Source organism: Dendrobates tinctorius, unplaced genomic scaffold, assembly GCF_039654945.1.
Source record: "Dendrobates tinctorius isolate UK_male_01 unplaced genomic scaffold, ASM3965494v1 ptg000183l, whole genome shotgun sequence".
In the NCBI taxonomy this organism is placed as follows: domain Eukaryota; kingdom Metazoa; phylum Chordata; class Amphibia; order Anura; family Dendrobatidae; genus Dendrobates; species Dendrobates tinctorius.
The window spans coordinates 9827653-9855294 of NW_027361850.1; the positions used below are offsets into that span (position 1 = coordinate 9827653).

At 44.9% G+C, this 27642-nt stretch overlaps 2 protein-coding genes across 10 annotated transcripts in view; both read left to right on the forward strand.

Moving 5' to 3' along the window:
• Positions 1-27642, forward strand: part of MACF1 (microtubule actin crosslinking factor 1) — a 292674-nt gene that overhangs the window by 202294 nt on the left and 62738 nt on the right. For 8 of the 9 annotated variants that reach the window (XM_073552024.1, XM_073552025.1, XM_073552030.1 and 5 more), the window contains 5 exons: positions 14553-14714; positions 17304-17474; positions 19581-19747; positions 21825-21984; positions 22281-22607. In XM_073552024.1, coding sequence (XP_073408125.1) covers positions 14553-14714; positions 17304-17474; positions 19581-19747; positions 21825-21984; positions 22281-22607 — 987 coding nt within the window. The remainder of the gene's footprint in view (positions 1-14552; positions 14715-17303; positions 17475-19580; positions 19748-21824; positions 21985-22280; positions 22608-27642) is intronic. The other variant, XM_073552029.1, reaches the window with a different exon arrangement.
• On the forward strand, positions 280-6761 carry LOC141055073 (uncharacterized). Its single transcript, XM_073552032.1, has one exon. It carries the CDS (start codon positions 3170-3172, stop codon positions 6341-6343), a length of 3174 nt encoding a protein of 1057 aa, XP_073408133.1. The 5' UTR covers positions 280-3169; the 3' UTR covers positions 6344-6761.

Here is a 27642-nt window from a genome sequence, read left to right on the forward strand (position 1 = left end):
TCTGTGGGCACCCTGTGCTGGGGACATCCAGCAGTGCCATGTGTCTGTGCTTTCTGTCATGGATGGCACTTCTGTGGGCACCTTGTGCTGGGGACATCCAGCAGTGCCATGTGTCGGTGCTGTCATGGATGGCACTTCTGTGGGCACCCTGTGCTGGGGACCTCCAGCAGTGCCATGTGTTGGTGCTGCCTGGCATGGATGGCACTTGTGTGGGCACCCTGTGCTGGGACATCCTGCAGTGCCATGTGTCGGTGCTTTCATGGATGGCACTTCTGTGGGCACCCTGTGCTGGGGACCTCCAGCAGTGCCATGTGTTGGTGCTGCCTTGCATGGATGGCACTTCTGTGGGCACCCTGTGCTGGGGACATCCAGCAGTGCCATGTGTCGGTGCTCTCTGTCATGGATGGCAGTTCTGTGGGCTCCCTGTGCTGGGGACATCCAGCAGTGCCATGTGTTGGTGCTGTCATGGATGGCACTTCTGTGGGCACCCTGTGCTGGGGACCTCTAGCAGTGCCATGTGTTGGTGCTGCCTGACATGGATGGCACTTCTGTGGGCACCCTGTGCTGGGGACATCCAGCAGTGCCATGTGTCGGTGCTGTCTGTCATGGATGGCACTTCTGTGGGCTGCCTGTGCTGGGGACATCCAGCAGTGCCATGTGTCTATGCTTTCTGTCATGGATGGCACTTCTGTGGGCACCCTGTGCTGGGGACCTCCAGCAGTGCCATGTGTCGGTGCTGCCTGGCATGGATGGCACTTGTGTGGGCACCCTGTGCTGGGACATCCAGCAGTGCCATGTGTCGGTGCTTTCATGGATGGCACTTCTGTGGGCACCCTGTGCTGGGGACCTCCAGCAGTGCCATGTGTTGGTGCTGCCTTGCATGGATGGCACTTCTGTGGGCACCCTGTGCTGGGGACATCCAGCAGTGCCATGTGTCGGTGCTCTCTGTCATGGATGGCAGTTCTGTGGGCTCCCTGTGCTGGGGACATCCAGCAGTGCCATGTGTTGGTGCTGTCATGGATGGCACTTCTGTGGGCACCCTGTGCTGGGGACCTCTAGCAGTGCCATGTGTTGGTGCTGCCTGACATGGATGGCACTTCTGTGGGCACCCTGTGCTGGGGACATCCAGCAGTGCCATGTGTCTATGCTTTCTGTCATGGATGGCACTTCTGTGGGCACCCTGTGCTGGGGACCTCCAGCAGTGCCATGTGTCGGTGCTGCCTGGCATGGTTGGCACTTCTGTGGGCAGTGTGCCATGTGCTGGCTTCTGCACTGTCATGTCTCCCACTGTTGACCCGTTATGGGAAGTGTCTGCACCGTGTAGTAGACGATGGCGAGCACAAAGGAGCTGTCAGCCGCCACCTGCTGCTCCCGGAGCCCGGAATGTGCCAGGCGGAGGCGCCGTTATGTGAGGCGGTGCCAGTCCCGGAGGCGGTTCTCGGTGCTGGAGGCGGCGCCCTGCTCGGGAGCTGCTTCTGTCTGTCTCCAGTCCGTTTCCCGCAGACTTTCTCCTGACGGCTCGGTGTATGGATCCGGGGAAGGAGCACGGCTGAGGCGGGAGCGGCGGCACAGCCAGCAGCGGGAGTGCAGCTCTGAGGGCGCACACCACCAGCTCTTTGTTCGCCGAAGTTTTTTTTTTTCCCCCCTTGTACTCTGATTGTGAAGAGGCGGGAGCCGGGCATCCTGATACAGAGCACCGGGGAGGCAGCGCAGACAAAGCCCGCTCGCCATGTAGGGAGGCTGCCCCGCGTGCCTGGCAGCAGGGCACACAATGCCATGATGCGCCTCTCACAGGAAGCCGCACACTCTGCCCCTATGGAAGAACTTCCTGTGTGTGAACTTCCAGGAATATCCGCTCACAGGCTCGTTTCAAACCATAACCGCCCAGCTAGGATGTGTCGGTGGTGGTCGGCAGGAGGGCAGGATGCAGCCCCTCCATGCTGGGCCTGCTGCTAGTCTTCACCCCTGGCCGGGAGCCTTTCTGGACTCGGGATTTCCTATGGGGCTGGTGCACCCGTCAGTGATGAGAACTAATGGCAGTGCACAGGATTACAAAAGGCGACTTGTGACTGTGCCTCCTTCATGGATGCAGTGTTGGCACTGATACCTCCTTCATGGATGCAGTGTTGGGACTGATACCTCCTTCATGGATGCAGTGTTGGGACTGATACCTCCTTCATGGATACAGTGTTGGGACTGATACCTTGTGACTGTGCCTCCTTCATGGATACAGTGTTGGGACTGATACCTCCTTCATGGATGCAGTGTTGGCACTGATACCTCCTTCATGGATGCAGTGTTGGGACTGATACCTCCTTCATGGATACAGTGTTGGGACTGATACCTCCTTCATGGATACAGTGTTGGGACTGATACCTTGTGACTGTGCCTCCTTCATGGATACAGTGTTGGGACTGATACCTCCTTCATGGATGCAGTGTTGGCACTGATACCTCCTTCATGGATGCAGTGTTGGGACTGATACCTCCTTCATGGATGCAGTGTTGGGACTGATACCTCCTTCATGGATACAGTGTTGGGACTAATACCTTGTGACTGTGCCTCCTTCATGGATGCAGTGTTGGGACTGATACCTCCTTCATGGATGCAGTGTTGGGACTGATACCTCCTTCATGGATACAGTGTTGGGACTAATACCTCCTTCATGGATGCAGTGTTGGGACTAATACCTTGTGACTGTGCCTCCTTCATGGATACAGTGTTGGCACTGATACCTCCTTCATGGATGCAGTGTTGGGACTAATACCTTGTGACTGTGCCTCCTTCATGGATACAGTGTTGGGACTGATACCTCCTTCATGGATGCAGTGTTGGGACTGATACCTCCTTCATGGATACAGTGTTGGGACTAATACCTCCTTCATGGATGCAGTGTTGGGACTGATACCTCCTTCATGGATACAGTGTTGGCACTGATACCTCCTTCATGGATGCAGTGTTGGGACTAATACCTTGTGACTGTGCCTCCTTCATGGATGCAGTGTTGGGACTGATACCTCCTTCATGGATGCAGTGTTGGGACTGATACCTCCTTCATGGATACAGTGTTGGGACTAATACCTCCTTCATGGATGCAGTGTTGGGACTGATACCTCCTTCATGGATACAGTGTTGGGACTGATACCTTGATACAGACTGGCTGCAGAAGATGGGGAAGCCTCTGAGCCGTCCCGACTGTTTGCGCCAAAACCCGGCATGTTTGGGAAAGGGCGAGGAGGAGGACGGATACATCGAGGATTGCTATGTTCCTCAGAGGTCCATCTATGATACCATGAGAATCAATGAGCAGATTGACCAGGGCTGCAAACTTACTCAGCCATCAAAGAGTACCATCGACCGAGTGGAAATAGCTACCTTATCCAGCAATGGTACCCTAGGGACATCTAATGCCAGTGATGCCAAGGCACAGGAAGCTAAAAGGCTGGATGAACGTGTGATATTTGATGCCCTAAAGTTAAGCAATGATACCCTTAAATCTGCCCCTGTGCCACCTCGTCGCAGGCCAAATCCCGAGCGCAAGGAAAATGTCAACCGGAGATCATGGAAAGCATTTATTCCTCCAAATTTCCCAGACTTTGCAGAACGTATGGAGGCCTCCTTGAGTGAGGTATCGGAGGCGGGCACCTCCAGTCATTCCCTCCATGATAAGACCGAATTCAGCCAGCTCCTACCGGACAGTGCCAGGCATTCCTCTTGTGAGCAGACAGAGTCCATATCATCCACACCAAGTCAAATCCGAACTCCTGCTCCTCCTCCTCCTGCAGTTTCTGGGAATCCGAGTTTGGAGCACAGGGTGGACCCCCGATGCCAACATGTGCAGAGTTTTGATTACTATAATGACAGTGAGTATGAGCAGGATCCACTAATAGCACAAGAAACTACAACAGGCCTATCTACACGGTCTAAACCTGGGCACAACTTTCCTAGTGCCACGTGGCCCAGGGCACTAAAGAGCTTTATCAAGGGAAGTCTAAGTGATGGTCACCAAAAAGCTGCTGAACTGGCTTACGAGGAATGCATGATTGAGACTTTGCCCTTATCACCATGTTTAAGTGATGAGGTTTTAGATGAATCTTTGAATGTACTTATTGTGCCAAATCTGCGACAAAAGACTGAATCTGAGCTGAAGTTCGAGGAGGATGAGCTGAAAATACTAATGGAAGCAGAAGAGGAGTGGGAAGACATTGACTCCGGAGGTGCTTGTCATTCTGTGACACTGCGTGACGAAAACATGTTGCCTTCTAAAACGGAGGAGGAGGTTGCGTCTAATGATGGGTTTCCAGATGAAACTAGCTCTATTAGTAATCTCCATTCTATTACTTCCTTTCTTGATGCTGTTGTCATGCCAGAAACCATCCACTGGCCAGACACAAGGGAGGACTACAACTGCTGTTCAGCTGTTAGTGCGGGAAGAGTCACAAGGAGATACCAGAAATTGGGCAGCTATAGTGATTCAGAGTCGGAATCCGATTCTGACCAGTTGTTCCTGGAATTGGAGCAGCAGTGCCTGACAGGAGCAGCCGATGAGCCTCACGAGTCAGTCCTAGAGACGGAAGTGAATGATATTCCTGGTAATATTAACAAAACTGCACAGGACATCAGTAAAGAGCCACAGCTAGACACCATGCAAGATCACACTTACTCTAAACCATTCAGCATAGACTCGCTCACTAGTAATCTGTCCATCCCTGACCATACAGATAGAGCATGTCATGGTGACAAATCCTCCCCTGTACCTGGTGAAATAATGCCTGTCCAAGACACACAACAGCTTCCCACACTTTGCAAGCCAATTGACACAAATACCTGCCTAGATCCAGAATCAGATACTTTCCATCTAGATAAACTGGTTATCATTGCTAATACACTTATCAGTGACACAAAGACCTCTGCTGGCTCACCACAACTTCCTTCACTACAAGAGGATGAATTCTTAACGCCCAGCACTGATGAAGTGCTGGGATTGGAAGTATCATCGGAGGAATCTGATATATTACTTTCACCTAGCACTCCTGAACTTGATCTAGAAGAGGTGGAGGAGACCCCTACATCCATTCATGTGCCACATACAAAGTCCTACTCTCCTGTGTGTGACATGGAAAGAGATTCCTGTTTGGGTAGTTCAGAGCAACCAGATGATTCTTGGACTTGTGAACCTTCATTTCAGAGTACAGATATTATTCCCGCACACTCTTCTGATGAGGTTTCTGATGGGGGGGAGGTGACAGTCTCCACAACAACACATGGTTGTAGTAGCCTGCCAGATGACAGCATGCAGAGTTCCACATCTGCAAGTGAAATGCAAGAATTACCAGAGGACAGTGGTGGTAAAATTGAGGAGATGGCTATAAAGAACATCTTATTTGAATTGGTGGTGGACAATGGTATTACAGATACATCACACAAGTCCACCTCACTCCAGGTCATCAATCAAACGGTTATCCTTCCACAGACTAGTCCAGGGGTGGACCAACTCTTTGATGTCACAAATAAGTCTAGTGGTGGAGTGACCATCTTTACGTGTTCAGAAGAAACAAATGGATGTATTGATGGAGAAACTACCACAGTAAACCAAGCGGATTCTGTATTGAAGGACCTCAGTGCAGAGTTTTTATTGGCTACAAACACATGGGGCAGTTTATCTGCTAGAACAAATACGCCTAATATTGAGGCATGTGCGTCTTCCCTGCCATCTGAATATCTAGAAGAACAGGACTCCAGAATCTTTTGTGGCCTTAACAGTTTATTCTCAGAAACTAGCACCCCCCACAAATCATTAACAGGTGACTTTACTGGCTCTTTTAGTGCACAGGATTTAGATTTCCTTACTCCAGGTGAGATTGCTGAAGAATATTGCGATCTGGCATCTAGTGAAGGAAATTTCATTGCAGTCCTGCAGAAGGTCACTTTGTCCTGCAGCGAGATTGACACATCTCCTGACGCCAACGTTGAATCTAGCAAATCATCAGAAACCATCACAGACTCTTCATCCGTGGAGCTTAATTTAAGGGCAAAAAGTACAGTACTATCATCTACAAACTACTGCAAGGACATAGTGTCTTTAAGGCAAGCAAGTGAACAATGTGTGTCTCCTGAGCCTTTCTTTGCGCAGGGCGACTCTGAATTTGAGCTGGCATCTGAAGGGTGCGATGCACGTGTTCATCTGTCAGTCCTGAGTGACAGCTGTTCTCTGTCTATAAACACAAGGGACAATAGTCTGGCACCAGGGGAAGAAGGTGGCGCCTGTGACACATCAGGACTATTTGACCATGAACCCACTGTTTTGTCTTCTGCCACCGAGGTAACATACACAGTATTGTAAGTCTTAAATTACACATTGTCTAGAGGTGTAACCCTATTCTACTGGATATCCAGTCATTTCTTTACTGCTGTACCCCCATTTTAGTAACCTTGTTTTCCATAATAAGTTTGGCCTTTATAGTTATTAATGATTTATAATGTACGTCCATAAACTTGTCCACTTAAGAAAAGATGAGACCTGATGATTATATAACTTGAGTGATGAATACCCTGCTGATTTGCATACGGTTTGTGCATCCAATGGTTAATTATAGATCACTAGTGCACAGCGCTTTTCATAGCATGCTGTAGGCGGAGAACTCCAGCACATCAAGTACAGGGAAATCTGCTGCTTGAGGAATTTCTAGGAGTTGAACGGTGCCGATAATTCTGTAGATGGAGATATTCATTAATAAATGGAAAATCCCGTCTGACCTCTTTATCTGTCTCACTCCTTGCTTTATCCCACACTCGCTGTTATGTGCATGTGGCTGTGACATGAACGGCTGTTCAAACTTTGGGATTTGCTAAAGCATCTTTTCCGTTAGAAGGGTAGGGCGTAAGTAGCTGATATATGGAGGCACTGTATGGGATCAGTCTAGTGCACACACTTTTGGCAGGGGGTAAACCATTAAGTTGCTGATATACTGTAATTTAAATGCTACAAAATGTATTTAAAATGCATTTACACTGAGATTATTGTGAACGAGCGTTCTTCAAAAAGTTCTTTTCATACGTTGTAAACCGGATGCTGAGCACCTGATGAACAAGCATTTGGGTGAAATGATCTTCTGTGCTGCAAAACGATCATTCTCGTCTCGGCAGCACATTGTCCTGTAGCTACTTGTGCACACTGACCAATTAATTACTGATTGATCTGTGCGCATTAAGCATGGTCTGCCTGTCTAAGCCAACTATTAAACGTCCCCCAATTAGCCGTATCGCACCACCTGTCTGGTTACAGGGCATGTAAATGTCCATTTATTTACATGAGCAATGTCACAATTACCATAGTTTCGTTACCACAGTCCTGCTGCTGCATTAAACTCATTTTATCGCTAGGAATAGTCACAATTGCGAAACAAATTCTATTCGTCATACAAGTGAAGATAAAAGGGTCCGGTTCAGATGTCCAGATTCTGTAGTTTTAGAACAGTTTATAAGGTTAGTCAATCCTCTTTACAATGACTTTAGTGATGTTAAAAAGTGTATAGAGAAAGGGCCATAAAAGTTGTCAGATTTATCAATTGTGTGTTCCATTTTTGGCACAAATTATTAATGTACTTGATGGAGGCCCGATGCTATCACATCGGGAGGGCGGTAATATCACGATGGGGGCAGGCTTTGCAGCGTTGAGCATCTCTCTCCCCCCCCCCCCCATGTGCTCACCCACCTATCCACTCTCTCTTTCCCCATGTGCTGACTTCTCCCGTCTGTGCTCTTTTCTTTGACCTGTCTACCCCATGTGCTATCCCCCTTGTCTGCTGTCTCTCTCCTTCCTGTGCTGTGTTCTCCCCTCATGTGCTGTCCCGTTTGAGCTGTCTCCCCCTGTGCTCTGTCTCTCTCACCCCTGTGCGCTTTCTCCTCCATCTTCTGTCTTCTCTCATGTCATCTCTTGTTTGACCTGTGTACCCTATCACTAAACTGTCAGTGCACAGCATGTCAGGAGGAATTTCTATTTAAAGGGGTTTCGCCACAAACAAAAGTTCATTTTAAAAATTGTCTGTGTCTGACCGTGTACAGAACATACCACAGCTCCTGGGCAGGGGAGGAAGTAAAAGACATTACTGACATTACAGCAGGGGATCACAGAGGATTCATTTTGTGAGGAAAAATATTGTTTAAAAACAGTCAGTGAAATATTTTACCTCACAAAATGAATCCTCTGTGATCCCCTGCTGTAATGTCAGTATTATCTTTTGCTTCCTCCCCTGCCCAGGAGATGTGGTATGCTCCATACACGGTCAGACACAGACAGTTTTAAAAATGAACTTTCGTTCATGGGAAAACCACTTTAATGTGACTGACTTCCTCTGCCTGTAGACATGTTGCGCATCTGTCGTCGGGATCAGCCGAATGATTCACTACTCCTGCATGGAATTCGCGCAGGCGCTGGTGGTACCGCGCAAGAGGCTGGCTGAGTGAGTGTGTGGTGTTCTGCTGGTGGTTACCAGCAGCAGTTTCCATATTGAGACACCCATCACTTGGGTGTCCCATTATGGTGGTCGGTGAACTTCGTAAGGAAATGTGTCTAACCTGGCTAGTAAGTTATGTCATGGATCTACAACACGTGCCATTTTGATATTTTTGGCACACTAAAGGGAACCCTTCTGGATGACTTTATAGATAATAGATGAAGTGATATGGCTGTATAGGGCCCAGTGCAATGATAATAAAAGTTGATACTTGTGATGTTTTGTAGTAATTCCATGCGCCATTGCTGAGAAATCTAACTTTCAAAGTACATGCATATTAGCTGGAAGTGCAATGGGGTGTGTAGATGCACGTCGATGTGACTTGCCCTCAGTGCTCTCATTTGCATGTGGCTTCAAAGCTTGATTTCTCAGTAGTGACACATTAAAGGGAACCTGTCAAGTCCCATAAGTGTCCAAAACTAGTACTATATTGTTACATGTTCCGAATACTTTATTTTAGTGGTCTTGTAGATGGCACAGTGACACTGTTGTGGGTTAAAACTTGTTTTAATGTGCTGTACATCATATGCTAATGAGGCAGGACATGTACCTGGCTGGTTTTGTCTCCCTCTTCCTGCCATCAGGCTTTCTTTATGGTAATCCACTATTTCCTCTGGTGATTCGAGTATGGTCTTTGACAGGTGTGACCACATTCTGCACTGAGGGTATCTATCCAATCCCTGTTTAACAGGAACGCTATGCTCTACCCCAGTTTGACATTTTCCGATATCTCAAGCTAAAGCACTTTGTTTCTCTCTCATTTTTTTGCTTTGAAATCCATCACATTAGCATCATTTGAACAAGGATGTAGATCCTCTTCTCGTTCCCTAGGCCTTATATCCTTGCTATATTCTAACTTGACTCATGCACCCTATTGTACACATCTAGCGCATGTATCAAAATGGGATTCAGACTTGGTTCATACTAAGTGAAAATCAAATGCCCCACATTTGGACCTCTAGCACAAAAGGCATCTTCACTACTTTAGATTCAAACCTATCTGAGGACCTTAACTAGGTGATGCCTCGGTCCAGCCTGTATTGCCATGCTGTCCATGGCTATGCCCTAGTTTGTTTCAGGGGTCTCGTAGGCAACATGCTTGACATTTGGTGGACCTGCATGAGGATCTGAAGTCCGTGGATCAGAACCTTCCTTGTTATCAGATCTTTCAGATGGCTGTTTTTGGTCAGGGTGCTGGCCGTATGCCCAAATAGCCACACAGTGATCCAATCATTTTCAGTGTGTCTTTGCAATTCTTCACATAGACCTGTGGCCATCGCTGTCTCCCCATTGGGGCTCACAATCTATATTCCCTATCAGTATATTTTTAGGTTCTAACTGTTTCAATGGGATCTTCACATAGCCAGTCTTTTCCTAGGCAATAACAGGCAATATAAAAGGGGAAACCTTTAAGGCCCCTTCTCACATAGCGAGATCGCTAATGCGTCACCGATTTTGTGACGCAACAGCGATCTCGCTACATGTGACACGCAGCAGCGACCGGCCCCCCTGCTGGATATCGCTGATCGTGCAGGAATGTCCTGGGCAATTTTTTCATCATCGGCGTCACGCCGGATCGTTGCTGAGTCGCTGAAGAGATTAGCCCGTTTGGCAGCTTACTAGCGATCATTTAGCAATGCACCAGCGATCCCTACCAGGTCGTATCGTTGTCGGGATCGCTGGTGCGTCGCTAAGTGAAACGGGACCCTTAGATAAAGGTTTTTTTTCCTACTACTTTGAATTGACTGTTCATATAGATATTTTGACCACAATTGAATTGTAATTCTTTTGCTCTTCCTGTACTACACTGTCCATACAAAGTACAAGAAAAGACTATTGTTTGATAAATCACATGTATTTTTTTTTTTTTTTTTTTTAAAGCTCCTTGGCTAGAGCAATATGTGTCGCACTGCGACATCACATCTTTTGCTTTCCTGTTGTGTTGCAATGTGACCTGAAACTGGAACACAGAGTGGCAAGAAAATCCAACACATTGGAAACATTTGTCATAGACTGCAGTGTAAACCACAAGCGACTTACTGACAATTTTGCAATTTTTTCCCAGCAAAATCACATCTCTAAGGGTACGTGCACACGCTGCGGAATCCGCTGCGGATTAATCCGCAGGGATTTTGCAAAAACCGCAGATAATCCGCAGGTCTTTTGACCAGGACCCTTCCTGGTCCTGCGGATTCACTATCTCCACAATGGTTTTTTTTTTCCCATTCAAATGAATGGTACTGTACACCGCAGCTAAAACTGCTGCGTGTCCGGAGTGGCCAAAACCGCTGCGGAAACGCAGCGGAATCCGCAGCGTGTGCACACAGCCTACAATAGTCGAACAACAGCAAGTCGCAGGCAAGTTGCACAGTTGACAAGACTTGTCTGAGAATTGCTGTAAGCTTTCACATTGCTGTATAGCTCCTGATTTGAAGGGAATCTCTCAGCAGGTTTTGCCATGTAATCTGAGAGCAGCACGATGTAGGGAATAGAGACCCTGAATCCAGCGATGTGTCACTTGATGGTCTGCATGCTGTCATTTTGTTACTATCACCGTTTTCTCTGCTGCAGAACAGCCAGTTTTCTGAATGCTGAGCTCTGTATAATCCCATCCACACCACCGATTGGCAGCTTTCTGTCATAGCACAGTGTACACAGAAAGCTGCCAATCAGTGGAGAGGGCGAGGTTACCCAGAGCAGTTGACAAGAATGCACAAGAAAACCTAATTCTGTAATGATCATCTGATGATAAAACAGTGATTTTTTTTTTTTATTGAAACAGCAACACATAGACTAGTAATTGACCTGTCACTGGAATCAGACTCTCAGCCCTTAAATCGTGCTTCTGTCAGATTACATAGTAAAAACCTGTTGACAGATTCAGTTTTAATAGAGCTGGCATTGTTGCCCATAGCAAGCAGAGTACAGCTATAAATTTTTCAGGGAAAATGAAATAAGCACTGTGATTGGTTTCTAAATAGTTTTTGTACATGAGACTTTAATATCATTCTCTTCATGGATCTAGCAGTCACGGTGTAAAGCATTACTGCTGCTTGGATCTAGATGTAGCCTTGCTCCTTCAGGCTACAGAATTCTTATTGAAATTCTTTCTTAATATGCAGCACTTTTCTTAATTCCTATTAGTGGAAATGAGCCACAATTTTTCTTTTTTGCCTTTTGCAGGCTGGATCTATTCGTAACGCGTTTTATCTTCAGTGAAAATACAGCCCTGTAGAGTACGAGTCCTTAATAACCGCCATGAAAGCATTCATTGAAGGGTTAAAAGACTAATACTTTCCAGCTCTGCTCTTATTTTATTCTCCAGCTTTATTTCAAATATGCATATGAGACGTACTACAAGTAAAATAATAGAAGTGCTGGCGCCTATGACAGTGCTTTCCACCTACATACAGATATGAATCAGACATAAACCATCTCGCTATTATGCTGGACGATGCGACCCGCACGGGTTCAACCCGTCTGCTCTTTCTCAACAATATAATCCCATTATTTCATAGACATTTTGCTCTTTGCAGAAAGTCAGTTAAATCTCATTCAGACGATATGCTGGCAAGGCATTCTGGATGGTAGACTCTCATTTTCCCAATCAAGTGTTCATTTTGTGAAATATTTCATAGTCAATAATATATTTTAATTTTGAAATTAAAATAATCTTGACATTTCCTTCTTATATTGTTGGACAATTGTATTATGCTCTAATAGATGCCAATTAGACAAATCCCTTTTTTTTTTTTTTTTTTTAATACAAGTGGGCTCCATTCCTGATAGATTCGATTCTGAATTACATGGGCAGGCCATTGATTGTTAATGAAGGCTAATAACATTTATCACCTATCTACATGGTGGGAGATAAATTTATGATCCCTGTGAACCCCGTCAATCATGGAAACAGGGAGCTCCCTTCCCTTATTGGTCATGTATGCTTGCTACACTGATCCATTCAGTGTCTGTGGGATCGATGGAGATAGCTGAAAACTGTACTCTGCCATTCCATCAGTCTTTAAGGCATTGAATGGAGCGATACTGCTTATTTCAAAAGATGGCCATGGGCTCCTCTTCTCATGATTTTGCAAAGTCAGTATTTTGGAATACCCAGTGATCATACAAATGTCACCCCCTTGATAGGTGGTAAATGTTTTCTGCAAGCTAGCCCCTTTAATGGGCTCTTATATACCATGCTCTCCAGAATACTGGTGATCGTTGAGGGTCTTGACACTGAGACTTCTTGGAGGATATACCATACTCTCCTGAATACTGGTGATCGTTGAGGGTCTTGACACTGAGACGACTTGAAGGATATACCATGCACTCCAGAATACTGGTGATCGTTGAGGGTCTTGACACTGAGACTTCTTGGAGGATATACCATACTCTCCAGAATACTGGTGATCGTTGAGGGTCTTGACACTGAGACGACTTGGAGGATATACCATGCTCTCCAGAATACTGGTGATCGTTGAGGGTCTTGACACTGAGACGACTTGGAGGATATACCATGCTCTCCAGAATACTGGTGATCGTTGAGGGTCTTGACACTGAGACGACTTGGAGGATATACCATGCTCTCCAGAATACTGGTGATCGTTGAGGGTCTTGACACTGAGACGACTTGGAGGATATACCATGCTCTCCAGAATACTGGTGATCGTTGAGGGTCTTGACACTGAGACGACTTGGAGGATATACCATGCTCTCCAGAATACTGGTGATCGTTGAGGGTCTTGACACTGAGACGACTTGGAGGATATACCATGCTCTCCAGAATACTGGAGATCGTTGAAGGTCTTGACCCTGAGACTTCTTGGAGGATATACCATGCTCTCCAGAATACTGGTGATCGTTGAGGGTCTTGGCACTGAGACTTCTTGGAGGACCTTTCTCACAAAAGGGTATTGTCCAAAGCCCACAAATGCTTTAATGTATATGCTTTTATGGTTCCAAAAAGTATAGTAACTTCTGTTTTTTCACACTCAAAACTTAAAAAGTATCCCTAAAGCCCCTGTCACAATTGCGGAGTCACAATTTTTGTAACGCAACAGCGATCTCACCAGCGAGATCGCTGCGTGTGACACTGACCAGCGACCGGCCCCCCTACCGGTTATCGCTGATCGTCCTGGAATAGCCAGGACATTTTTTTGATGGCTGGTCTCCCACTGGCCAGCACGCATCACTGCGTGTGACAGGCGGGATGTTCACACGTTCAGTATTTTCTATCAATGTTTGTAATTCTAAACCAAGAGTGGAACAGTCGAGAGGAAAAGTATAATAAAAACACGTCACCACTTCTGTATTTATCACCCACTCCTGGTTTTGGCTTACAAATATTGATGTAAAACACTGACCGATTGCTGAATGTGTGAACGTGGCCTTAGTGTACTTCTCAAATGCCTGAGGATGGAACAGTATACTTTAAAAAAAAAAAAAAAAGTTCTGGAAACAAAAACATTCGGTCTCCGCATGACCGCTTCGTGCCTTTTTGAAGTAACCGTGTAATATTGCCAAACTCCGGTTTCCTGTTCTTTCCTGGTATGATGTCACCTTGGCTGTGACCTGACCCTATATTTCTATTACTCAGTCCATGAGAATGAAACCATTCTTCTGTCTGATAAGAATTAGAGTGATGGATACCTATGCTGTGAATTGATTACATGTTTTTACTGTTTTCTTGTTGTGTTTTTTTAATAAGCATTGCATATATTCCTATGAACATGTTCATGCTTGTCACTGGTTTCAAGAGTAAAAAGACCCATTTTATTACACGCAGCCTCTGAAATATTGTAAGGTTTGTAAGCTCACTTCCTCCTTTCCCTAAGATGCTGCCCTTCCTATGTAATTGCTAGGAGTATGGCCTTGTATTCTTGTTATGGTCCCAGCTATTATGGTTCACAGACATACTTTATATTTGTGCTTTTTGTAATAAAAGTCCAATCACACCGTATGTATTTGGTCGTTATTGCAAACGAACACCATTCTTCAACTAAATTTTGCAGCATTTTTTTTATTTTTTTTCTTAAGGTTTTTCAAAAGGAGCAAGTGGACTCTCTACAGTTGAAGCTGCAGCAAGTGAATGGCCTTGGTCAGGGTCTGATTCAAAGTGCGGACAAGAACTGTGATGTGCACGGACTAGAACATGATTCGGAGGAACTGAACGCCAAATGGAACACACTAAACAAAAAGGTGAGACATTTAGGCCATGTTCACAGGTCACAATTCTGCACCTCCAAACCCACAGCAGTCTCCGGTACCGTACAAGCAAACGGAGAATTAAAACACAAGAGGTGCAAGGAGTGTGACACCGTAGGCAACAGGTAAAGGTGAATCTGGGGGGCTTGATTGTTCACCTGATCAGGTTGTATGCGGCACAATTGTGTAAAGTGTGATGTAAAATCCAATCGTGGCTGCTGCCCCGGCCGCTGTACTCACACGAAAAGGAGAGATGACATAATAAGTAAATGAGAAAATCATAGCTTATCGAGAGAAAACATAATCACACTATGAATTTAGTAGAACAAACTCCCAACCGCCTACCAAATAGATTCCAGAAATGATCGTAGTTACGGTAATCAGGAATTATACTGGATATTTAAATTATATCTTGCACCAGAAGGATTACTGTAAATAAAACTGTTGAGAATACAAGGTAGCTAATTAATACATTATATTCATTAATAATAAAAATCAATATTATGATTACATTTATAAATCATTGTTTTAAAATTGCAACTCCCTTGCTAATATTTATATTGTATCATGTTGAGGTGTATATACACTTTTTATTCAATCATGTGTGTGTGTATATATACACTCACTGGCCACTTTATTAGGTACACCATGCTAGTAACGGGTTGGACCCCCTTTTGCCTTCAGAACTGCCTCAATTCTTCGTGGCAGAGATTCAACAAGGTGCTGGAAGCATTCCTCAGAGATTTTGGACCATATTGACATGATGGCATCACACAGTTGGCGCAGATTTGTCGGCTGCACATCCCTGATGCGAATCTCCCGTTCCACCACATCCCAAAGATGCTCTATTGGATTGAGATCTGGTGACTGAGGAGGCCATTTGAGTACAGTAAACTCATTGTCATGTTCAAGAAACCAATCTGAGATGATTCGAGCTTTATGACATGGCGCATTATCCTGCTGAAAGTAGCCATCAGATGCCTGTTCTTAGCTGAGAGGAGTGGTACCCAGTGTGGTCTTCTGCTGCTGTAGCCCATCTGCCTCAAAGTTCGACGCACTGTGCGTTCAGAGATGCTCTTCTGCCTACCTTGGTTGTAACGGGTGGCAATTTGAGTCACTGTTGCCTTTCTATCAGCTCGAACCAGTATGCCCATTCTCCTCTGACCTCTGGCATCAACAAGGCATTTCCGGCCACAGAACTGCCGCTCACTGGATTTTTTTTCTTTTTCGGACCATTCTCTGTAAACCCTAGAGATGGTTGTGCGTGAAAATCCCAGTAGATCAGCAGTTTCTGAAATACTCAGACCAGCCCTTCTGGCACCAACAATCATGCCACGTTCAAAGGCACTCAAATCACCTTTCTTCCCCATACTGATGCTCGGTTTGAACTGCAGGAGATTGTCTTGACCATGTCTACATGCCTAAATGCACTGAGTTGCCGCCATGTGATTGGCTGATTAGAAATTAAGTCTTAACACACAGTTGGACAGGTGTACCTAATAAAGTGGCCAGTGAGTGTATATGCACGTTGATTGCTCCGAAACGCGTTGCAGTAAATTGGAAGATTTTTTTTTTATACTTACAACACTGATTAACCTTTGTCAGCGGCAGCGCCAGGTGTCCACCACACTGCTTTCTCCTGTACAAGCAAATGAGGTATTAAATCCCTTTCACACGTTGCGGGAAAAAAATCTGCAGAATATTGCGGTTTTCAAATCCCAAGTATACTCATTCTTGGGCGGCTTTTCTTTTTGGATTCCACACTCTTCCATGTATTCTAATGGCATCCACAGCCAAATCTGCAGGTAAGGGCACCATGCAAAGGTCGGTGATTTTCTGGTACGAGAAAATCGGCCTGAGTTGCATCAATGTTTTTTTTATCAGGGCGTCATCAAATTTTCATCAGTTTTTCTTTGATGAGTAAAATAAATTCTCAACTTTCTCCTATCAGTCTATGAAGAACATACAGTACCCGGATGGCATCCAAGTGCTGTCCAATATTTTTCGCGGACCCACTTTCATTGTGCGCTTGGATCAACATTGGGCACATCGTCGTGATTTTGCACTGATCACTCGGTTCGCAATAAACTGATGGACTTGTGAACAACCCCATATACTATCATAAGTACGCTTGCGATAAACAAGGACAGCACTCGTCCGTAAAATACTGACGTGTGAATGAGTCCTAACGTGGATTATGTCTGTGGATTTGGGACCGAGTCCACAGCTTAAATTTTCTGCAATGTGTAAACATGGTGTTAAAGTGATGTTTATCTACAGGAGGTCGACTTAACATGGAGGCAGCGTACAGGTTTTAGGATTTCTGACAGCATGTCTTAGAAGCGACACCTTCTATTGCACAGAGATGTGGTGGGAGGATTTAGATTTAATTTCCAGTGAGAGAGACTGCGTGTGGGTGGTAGAGATGAGACCATCTGACTTGTACAGCTTGGAACTGTTTCTCAGAGCCTGCTGTTGAATCACATTCTAGTTTGAACGATGCCAGAGCCTTTCTCCCCCCAGCGCCTTGTCACCTAAGATTGCTATCTTGCCGTGAATGATGAGCGATTGTTTTCTGCGCAGGTTGCCGAGCGGGTGACGCAGCTGCAAGAGGCTCTGCTGCGCTGTGGGAAGTTCCAGGATGCCCTGGAACCGCTGCTCAGCTGGCTTACCGACACAGAGGACCTGATTGCAAACCAAAAGCCGCCCTCTGCCGAATACAAAGTGGTGAAGGCCCAAATCCAGGAGCAAAAGGTACAAGACCGATAAGTCACTTCAGTTCCTAGCACAAGCATGTGAAATAAAGGAAATACTAATGGCTCACTAAGCAAACATTTCAGTTGTGTGTATTATGGACGCAAGACCCAGATCATCCGTTGTTCAGGTGAATAGGACGTTGATCATCCTCGGTTTCTATGGTGATTTATATAAAGACTCTGTCACATTCATTATTCTCCCCTGTCTGAGGTCTGACACTTACATGTTCATGTTCTATAGTTTTTGAAAATTTATGGACCTTTATTTTTTTATTTGCTTTTTTTTTTTGTTACTTTTTTTTTGTGGTTTTTATTGAGGTTTCTTTGTGCCAAATTCTTCAAAGTGGCGCAGTTCATGAATTTTGTGCAGAATCGAAAAAAATGCTCCTCATCTCTTGTTTTTTTTTTTTAGTGCTAAAAAATCCCATTTTCTGCAGAAATGCAAATTTTCTACAAAGATTTCAGAAGTACATAAAACCTCTAGAATACATTTGCCCTTTAATATTGTGACTTTTTGAAGTCTCGATTGATGAATCGGTTAGAAACATTCGGAAGCCTAGAACCTTTCCAATAATGATGTGCATGAAGAAAATAAAGCAAGCGAACACACAGAAAGTAGAGGTTGAAAAACGTGCAAATTAAAAAGAATAAGGCACAAATGAAAAGCAAAAAAAACTAGGCAGAAAAGGTGCACATGCAATAGTGACTGAATAGGCCATATATCTTTACGTGACAGACGACTGAAATTATTGTGCCTGTCACCTCTTAAAGAGGTAAAGATGGTATTCCCATCTCAAAGATCCTATCCAAATATTTAGTAGGTATAATAATAGCATATACCTCCAATTAGAAATGTAGTGCAGTTTTTCTGATTTGCTATGTCTCTTTCCTCATGTTCAGGCATTGCAGGCCTTTAGGTATCCTTGTTATGACCACTATCAACTAGCTGTCGTCATATCAGTGGTTTTAACCATTGATACCGAAGGTCCAGCAATGCCTGCACATGAGGAAAGAGACCTAGCGAATCAGAAAAACTATACTACTTTTTTAATTGGAGGTATCTCCTAATATTATTATACTTGCTACATATTGGAATGGGATCTTGGTGATGGGAGTACCCCTTTAACTAGTCTTCACTAGTCTTTATCACCTATACACCAGATTGGTTTTAGCTTACTGATTGGTGAAGTCTGATTGTTGGCACTCGCAGCCGTAATTTTTTTTTTTTAATCTCTGTGTGGCATTTTTATTCTTTTACAAAATGGAGCAGCAAGTCGTATGCCCAACCGTCGCTCCATGCATATTCTATAGGACTGCTGGAAAAAGCCAAACACCGTGCTCAGAAGCCCCAAAAGGAATGCATGGAGTGACGAACGTGCATATACACTGCCGCTCCGTTCTAACGGGGATAAAAATAACCCCTTTTTGCCAATCCGTGCAGATCCCAGCGGTTGGGTTCCCACCAATCAGCAAGTTTTCACCGATGCTGTGGGTAGATGATTCACTTTTCCCACTGGACAACCCCTTGAATCCTCCTAGCTGACAGGGAAGCATAATAAAAATAATGGGTTCCCTTGAAATATTACTCTTCTGTCTTTCATGACCAGGGTTATAACAGCCAAGCACATCTGCTTTACAATATTTGTGTAACCTCCATAAGAAATGAATGGCCGTTACGGAAACTGTAGCAAAACGGGTTCCAGTGTTGGCATAAGCCCTGAATTGTGGAAACACTGTAGCTCGCTTTACCACCCTGTTTCCGTAACTCTTTCATATCCATGTGAGTTACGCTAATAGCCCTGCCTCTGTAGGCCCGGACCTAGAAGCCGTTATTTCCACCTTACCTATGAAAACCTGAAATGGGAATAACCCTTTAAATTGACTTCACTTAAACCTTATGGATACTGGGTTGGTTTCATTACAACTCGTCGAATGAGACCTGCATTAGGACAAGACATCTGTAGGATAGATTAAACCTTGGAATTTACATACCAAGGTGGGAGTACAAGGTGTGGTATATTCAGCGCAGTGCAATATGTAGCTTTTTCTATTGGCAATCTGCTTGTATCGGATGTGAACTTTCCCCATTCATTGCCACTTCTAGCTCCTACAGCGTCTCCTGGATGATCGTAGGTCAACTGTGGACATGATTGAAGCTGAAGGTACCAGGATTGCTGAAGGTGCCGATCCTGCAGATAAAGAGAAAATAAATCGTCAATTGGAGACCCTCAAGGAGAGGTGGTCATCTCTGCTGCAGAAGGCACAGTCAAGGTGCGTTTTATTACCTTCACTCGCGGCTTATTGCTGGTTAGGTATAAAAAAGTTCTAAGGTTGGAAATACTAGTAGTGGTCGGCCTGGTGTATGTGGCAATGTTAGAATCATCTAGATACAGCATTTGTATTTTCCAACCCATGTTATTAGCTGGTGGTGTAAGAAGTGCGCATGATTTGCAGAACCACTGGTTGCTTAGTGATAAATTGTAGTTGTGGAAACCCCTTTAAAGTTTATGGAAGTAGAAGAGATCTTTACTGTTTACATTGATTGATTGAAAATAGCATTATATACTCAATCAATCACTCCGTGTAATTATTTGCATACAGGCAGACAGATAGAAAAGGGCCTCTGCGCAAGAACAATATGTGGGCCCGTTGCAACCCATTAGCTCCTAAAAATGCATAATTGCACGTCCTTTGCAGGGAGAAATGGGCTCCATTACCTTTTGAGCCTCTGCGGCCACACGGGTAGCACCAATCATATACCCTGAAAAATCCAGAAAATGTGTGAATAGCGACACCTGTATACTTAATGTTCAGTCCCATTACTAGGAGGTGGTTATCCAGATAGTGGAGCTTTTTCAGCTTAAACGCTTGGATTGAAGGTGCTCTGCATATATATATACACAAAATACTAAGTCATTAAAAAAAAAAAGTATGTGGCACTCACCATTGCGTTCTTGAAAAAAGTCCTTTATTCCATGAATCGGTTACAGGACGTAAATTATGGTTAGTGAGGTGCGGAGGCATGCGGGGAGAGAGTGAAAAGGGCGACTGCTGATTTGCATGTCTACGCTTCAACGGGTCCATGCCCGGACCTGTTGAAGCACAGACACGCGAAATGGTCGTACTTTTTCCAATGATATAGCCGCCCATGGATATGCAGCTTAGGCTGGACAGCAGTACATTAAGTAATACATCTATTGACCTACAAATAAGCTGGCTATGCACGTGACATAACTGTCGGACAAACATTCATTCAGCGGTCAGTTATCTCTTTGCATTCAGCTTAGTGCTCATGTGTTTTGGATTAGAGGAGAAAGCCACTGCCTGACAGCCTTGCCAGCATCTTTCCTGAAAAGAAAAGGATTGGGCATTGAAATTCTAACTAACGGTAACTTTCATCTTAGGCCTGTATCACATTTAAGTTGTTTGACGTCAATTGCAAACCGCCAAAGTGTGAAAAAACGGATCCGTTTCCGTTTTGCAACAAACTGATACAGCCGGATCCGTTTTTTGGACTGATCCGCTGTAGCCGTTAAGTGCATGAAATTTTAAAGGAAACGATGTCTAGAGAGAGAGTGAGAGATTTTTGCTGCCAGAACGGGCATCCATTGTAACGTATGGCATATAGCGACAAATCCGTTGCTATCCGCTGTTTTAACGCACACAAAAAACGTTTCATTGTCCGTCCACTCCAGCCGGCGGACGCCAAAATTATGACGGATCCATCAAAAAACGGATGCAACGCGTGACCATCCGTAAAAATCCGCCGCTAATGCAAGTCTGTGGGGGAAAAAGGCGGATCCGCCAAAAAAAATGGCGGACCCGTTTTTTTTGCAAAACGGCGGATTTTGACTGACTTCAAACAACTGAAGTGTGAAACAGGCCTAATGTCTAAGCCTTATAGAGGGCCTGAGCTGATCCTCACAATGTGGATGTTGTTTATTTAGACTTTTACTGCAGTTTTACCATAAAAGGTTTGGTGTGGACTTGATTCACATCTAAATTAAAGTTTCACAATTTAAAGGGTTGTCTGTGACTTTTATACTGATTGCCTATATTTGGGGTGGGGTAAAACAAGCTGCACTCTCGACAGTCAGCTGTCGGTGGCAACCAGATGTGCACAGCTCTTTTAATAGTATAGTGGCCATGGCCAGGTATTGCACATCCATTCCCTATTGACTGGAATAGTGGGCGGATGTGCAATACCCAGCTGTGGTGACGCTACATGTGACGCAGCTTCGCTAACGGATCATATCTGGCTGGCACCAGTAACAGCTCATCAGCGGGGGGTGCTATGTACATAAGCCCTCTCTCTGAATATTACCAGTATGTGCTATCCTTTATACAGGCAGAAACAACTTGACGACATCCTAGTTCTAGCCAAGCAGTTTCATGAAACAACTGAACCCATATTTGACTGGCTTTCTGCCACAGAAAAGAAGTTGGCAAATTCTGAGCCTATCGGCACCCAGACGGGAAAAATTCAGCAGCAAATCCTGCGTCACAAGGTATTCCAGGGATGAAAAGGACAAATCGTGGGAACCGGTCACTCAATACACATCTCTATATATTTGATTATAAAGAAACCCTGTCTTTATTATGTGCAACTGCATGCACGTTATAAGATTTGTTTTCTTAATTTTATATCATTTATCATTCATTTTATATCATGACTTTCTATTTTCACTCATTTGTTTTATATTTTGTTCTATTATTCCCTTGCATTAATTTTGTTCATCTTTTTGTTATTTCTTTGCATGTTTGTTTATTTTTTTTTGGTGTGTTCCTTCTGGACAATATCCAGACTCTAGAGGACGACGTTGCAGTCCATGAGACTGATGTATGTGAAGCCAGCAGGCTAGTGGACAGTCTTTCTGCCCTGTGCTGTGCCCCTGAGCGCCATAGGCTGGCACTGAAACTAGACTTCTTGCATGCTCGGTACAAAGAGGTTCAGGATCTCTGCAGCAGAAAAAATGCCTTGCTGGGGCAAGCTCTGAGCAATGCCAGGCTATTTGGGGAGGACGAAGTGGAAGTCCTGAACTGGCTGGCTGAAGTAGAGGACAAATTGAGCTCTGTCTCTGTTAAGGATTACAAGCTGGAGGTCTTACAGAATCAACACAAAAACCAAATGGTACATTTATTTCATTTTCATTGTTTTATTTCTATCATTCGTATTTAATTTAATTCTCATGCATGTATATATTTTTTGTGTTAATTTTTATATAATTGTAATGAGTGTAAAGACCGTGAATCACCTCCACATCTATTTGGCTCTGGCTGGGCTGGAGTAGTCCCGTCTGACCTGAGGTCTCTAGCAGCACTGTGGTTACGTCATTGTATTAAGCTACTTTGCTTTTGACAAATTGTTAAATCATCTATAAAAAAAAATCCTTTGGCGCCAGTGAAGACTTCTCCATTATGAGAATTAGTCATATTTCTATAACCTGGCAGTTAGAGATCCCAGCACCATCTACCAAGCAGTAATTGGCAGGAGCCATTAACCAAGGAGAGAGGCACTGGTTGGTACTAGGGGCTGATTAGGGTTGCCCTTCCAACACTAAACAATCGCCAATTATTTCCCTGCTCATTTGCTGATCAGTGGTAATTTTAGAGCCTGTTTAAGCAAGCTGACCTGGCTTTAGAAGTGTTCTGAACTATCGGTATTAGATCGTTTAGTCTGCCATAGGCTGCTATTGTTTTCAGCAGAGCAATATTTGTTTACACAGGATGATGCGCTGCTGAGAACGTTGATCTTTTGTGCAGCACAAAAGATCATTTCACCTGAAAAGTATTCAGAATTGAGAGTCCTCAGTGGTTGATATCTTTTAATGGCTAACTGAAAAGATGGTAACACATTGCAAGCTTTCGAGACTACTCAGGTCTCTTCATCAGGCATAGACTAGTACAACATCTGAAGAATCACATATATATGCACAACACAGCACAGAAAAAATGCAATAGATAAGACAGGTGACGTGAAGCAGAACTATCATTATGGGAGAGGAAGAAACATAAATATTGGACCAGTTCATAGATAATGAGTGAAAGTTTTATTGTCCTCTGATTGGGGTCTGGTAATGTGTTGTGCAATGCCCCACAAGGTCTTAGGATCAAATTCCTTAATTGATGTAAAAAGACACATTCATTCCAGCATTGAGAGTGTCAAAGGTCATCATGAGTTTGTACTCACAGACTCCTCTATCTCTCTGAGATTTTAAGGCACCTTTCAATACCAGTAAGTGCATGTCCATGGTGCTGTGATCAGGCATGCGAAAATGTTTTGCCACAGGTAGATCCATTCTTTTTTTTCTTATTGTGTGGCAATGAGAATTCATCCTTGTTCTAAGCTTTTGCCATGTATGTATGTATGTGTGTGTGTGTGTGTATATATATGTATATATATATACACACACACACACACCGTATATACTCGTGTATAAGCCGACATTTTCAGCCCATTTTTTGGGGCTGAAAGTCGTGTGTCCCCCCCCCCCCCCGGCTTATGCATGAGTCATATACGGGGGTCGGCGGGGGAGTGGGGGGTGTCAGAGACCATGCTCCCACCTCCTGGCACGGTCTCTGCAGCCCCCCTACTTCCCCCATGATCTGTGTCCCAGCTGTTCCTGCTTTCAGCGGTCACATGGTACCGCTAATTAAACTCATGAATATGCGCATATTTAATGAGCGGTACCACGTGACCGCTGAATGCAGGAACAGCCTGGGACGCCGACATCATGCTGGAAGCAGCAGGGGCTGAAGACTAGAGACTGGGCGCCAGGAGGGGGCTGGTGAGTATGACTGGGGAGCAGAGCAATACTTACCGCTCCCCGTTCTATCGCTGTCTCCGAGTCCTCTGGCTGTGACTTAGCGGAGGGCGCGGTGACGTAGTCAGTGCGCGCCCTCTGCTAACGTCACTGCACAGGACCCGGGAAACAGCGGTGGAACCGGGAACGGTAAATATAGCCAGTGCCGGGGGGCCTGAGCTAGCGACTACAGCGGCTTCTGGCCCCCAGCGATGGAGAGGTGAGTGTTTTTTTTTTTTTTTTTAATTTAGCAGCAGCTTATGGGGGTATTTTATGTATGGAGCATCTTGGGCCACCATTAACCCCTGTGCATCATATGGGGGGTATTTTATATATCGAGCATCTTGGGCCACCATTAACCCCTGTGCATCATATGGGGGGTATTTTATATATGGAGCATCTTGGGCCACCATTAACCCCTGTGCATCATATGGGGGGTATTTTATATATGGAGCATCTTGGGCCACCATTAACCCCTGTGCATCATATGGGGGGTATTTTATATATGGAGCATCTTGGGCCACCATTAACCCCTGTGCATCATATGGGGTCTTTTTAATGTATGGAGCATTTTGGGCCACCATTAACATATATATACACTCACTGGCCACTTTATTAGGTACACCATGCTAGTAACGGGTTGGACCCCCTTTTGCCTTCAGAACTGCCTCAATTCTTCGTGGCAGAGATTCAACAAGGTGCTGGAAGCATTCCTCAGAGATTTTGGACCATATTGACATGATGGCATCACACAGTTGGCGCAGATTTGTCGGCTGCACATCCCTGATGCGAATCTCCCGTTCCACCACATCCCAAAGATGCTCTATTGGATTGAGATCTGGTGACTGAGGAGGCCATTTGAGTACAGTGAACTCATTGTCATGTTCAAGAAACCAATCTGAGATGATTCGAGCTTTATGACATGGCGCATTATCCTGCTGAAAGTAGCCATCAGATGTTGGGTACATTGTGGTCATAAAGGGATGGACATGGTCAGCAACAATACTCAGGTAGGCTGTGGCGTTGCAACGATGCTCAATTGGTACCAAGGGGCCCAAAGAGTGCCAAGAAAAAATTCCCCACACCATGACACCACCACCACCAGCCTGAACCGTTGATACAAGGCAGGATGGATCCATGCTTTCATGTTGTTTACGCCAAATTCTGACCCTACCATCCGAATGTCGCAGCAGAAATCGAGACTCATCAGACCAGGCAACGTTTTTCCAATCTTCTACTGTCCAATTTCGATGAGCTTGTGCAAATTGTAGCCTCAGTTTCCAGTTCTTAGCTGAGAGGAGTGGTACCCGGTGTGGTCTTCTGCTGCTGTAGCCCATCTGCCTCAAAGTTCGACGCACTGTGCGTTCAGAGATGCTCTTCTGCCTACCTTGGTTGTAACGGGTGGCAATTTGAGTCACTGTTGCCTTTCTATCAGCTCGAACTAGTCTGCCCATTCTCCTCTGACCTCTGGCATCAACAAGGCATTTCCGGCCACAGAACTGCCGCTCACTGGATTTTTTTTCTTTTTCGGACCATTCTCTGTAAACCCTAGAGATGGTTGTGCGTGAAAATCCCAGTACATCAGCAGTTTCTGAAATACTCAGACCAGCCCTTCTGGCACCAACAATCATGCCACGTTCAAAGGCACTCAAATCACCTTTCTTCCCCATACTGATGCTCGGTTTGAACTGCAGGAGATTGTCTTGACCATGTCTACATGCCTAAATGCACTGAGTTGCCGCCATGTGATTGGCTGATTAGAAATTAAGTCTTAACACACAGTTGGACAGGTGTACCTAATAAAGTGGCCAGTGAGTGTGTATATATATACAGTGCCTACAAGTAGTATTCAACCCCCTGCAGATTTAGCAGGTTTGATAAGATGCAAATAAGTTAGAGCCTTCAAACTTCACACAAGAGCAGGATTTATTAACAGATGCATAAATCTTACAAACCAAAAAGTTATGTTGCTCAGTTAAATTTTAATAAATTTTAAACATACAAGTGTGGGTCAATTATTATTCAACCCCTAGGTTTAATATTTTGTGGAATAACCCTTGTTTGCAATTACAGCTAATAATCGTCTTTTATAAGACCTGATCAGGCCGGCACAGGTCTCTGGAGTTATCTTGGCCCACTCCTCCATGCAGATCTTCTCCAAGTTATCTAGGTTCTTTGGGTGTCTCATGTGGACTTTAATCTTGAGCTCCTTCCACAAGTTTTCAATTGGGTTAAGGTCAGGAGACTGACTAGGCCACTCCAACACCTTGATTTTTTGCCTGTTGAACCAGGCCTTGGTTTTCTTGGCTGTGTGCTTTGGGTCGTTGTCTTGTTGGAAGATGAAATGACGACCCATCTTAAGATCCTTGATGGAGGAGCGGAGGTTCTTGGCCAAAATCTCCAGGTAGGCCATGCTATCCATCTTCCCATGGATGCGGACCAGATGGCCAGGCCCCTTGGCTGAGAAACAGCCCCACAGCATGATGCTGCCACCACCATGCTTGACTGTAGGGATGGTATTCTTGGGGTCGTATGCAGTGCCATCCAGTCTCCAAACGTCACGTGTGTGGTTGGCACCAAAGATCTCGATCTTGGTCTCATCAGACCAGAGAACCTTGAACCAGTCTGTCTCAGAGTCCTCCAAGTGATCATGAGCAAACTGTAGACGAGCCTTGACATGACGCTTTGAAAGTAAAGGTACCTTATGGGCTCGTCTGGAACGGAGACCATTGGGGTAGAGTATGTTACTTATGGTATTGACTGAAACCAATGTCCCCACTGCCATGAGATCTTCCCGGAGCTCCTTCCTTGTTGTCCTTGGGTTAGCCTTGACTCTTCGGACAAGCCTGGCCTCGGCACGGGAGGAAACTTTCAAAGGCGGTCCAGGCCGTGGAAGGCTAACAGTAGTTCCATAAGCCTTCCACTTCCGGATGATGCTCCCAACAGTGGAGACAGGTAGGCCCAACTCCTTGGAAAGGGTTTTGTACCCCTTGCCAGCCTTGTGTCCCTCCACGATCTTGTCTCTGATGGCCTTGGAATGCTCCTTTGTCTTTCCCATGTTGACCATGTATGAGTGCTGTTCACAAGTTTGGGGAGGGTCTTAAATAGTCAGAAAAGGCTGGAAAAAGAGATAATTAATCCAAACATGTGAAGCTCATTGTTCTTTGTGCCTGAAATACTTCTTAATACTTTAGGGGAACCAAACAGAATTCTGGTGGTTTGAGGGGTTGAATAATAAATGACCCTCTGAATAAACTTTTCACAATTTAAAAAAAAATTAAACAAAGAAATAACAATCTTTTTTGCTGCAGTGCATTTCACACTTCCAGGCTGATCTACAGTCCAAATGTCACAATGCCAAGT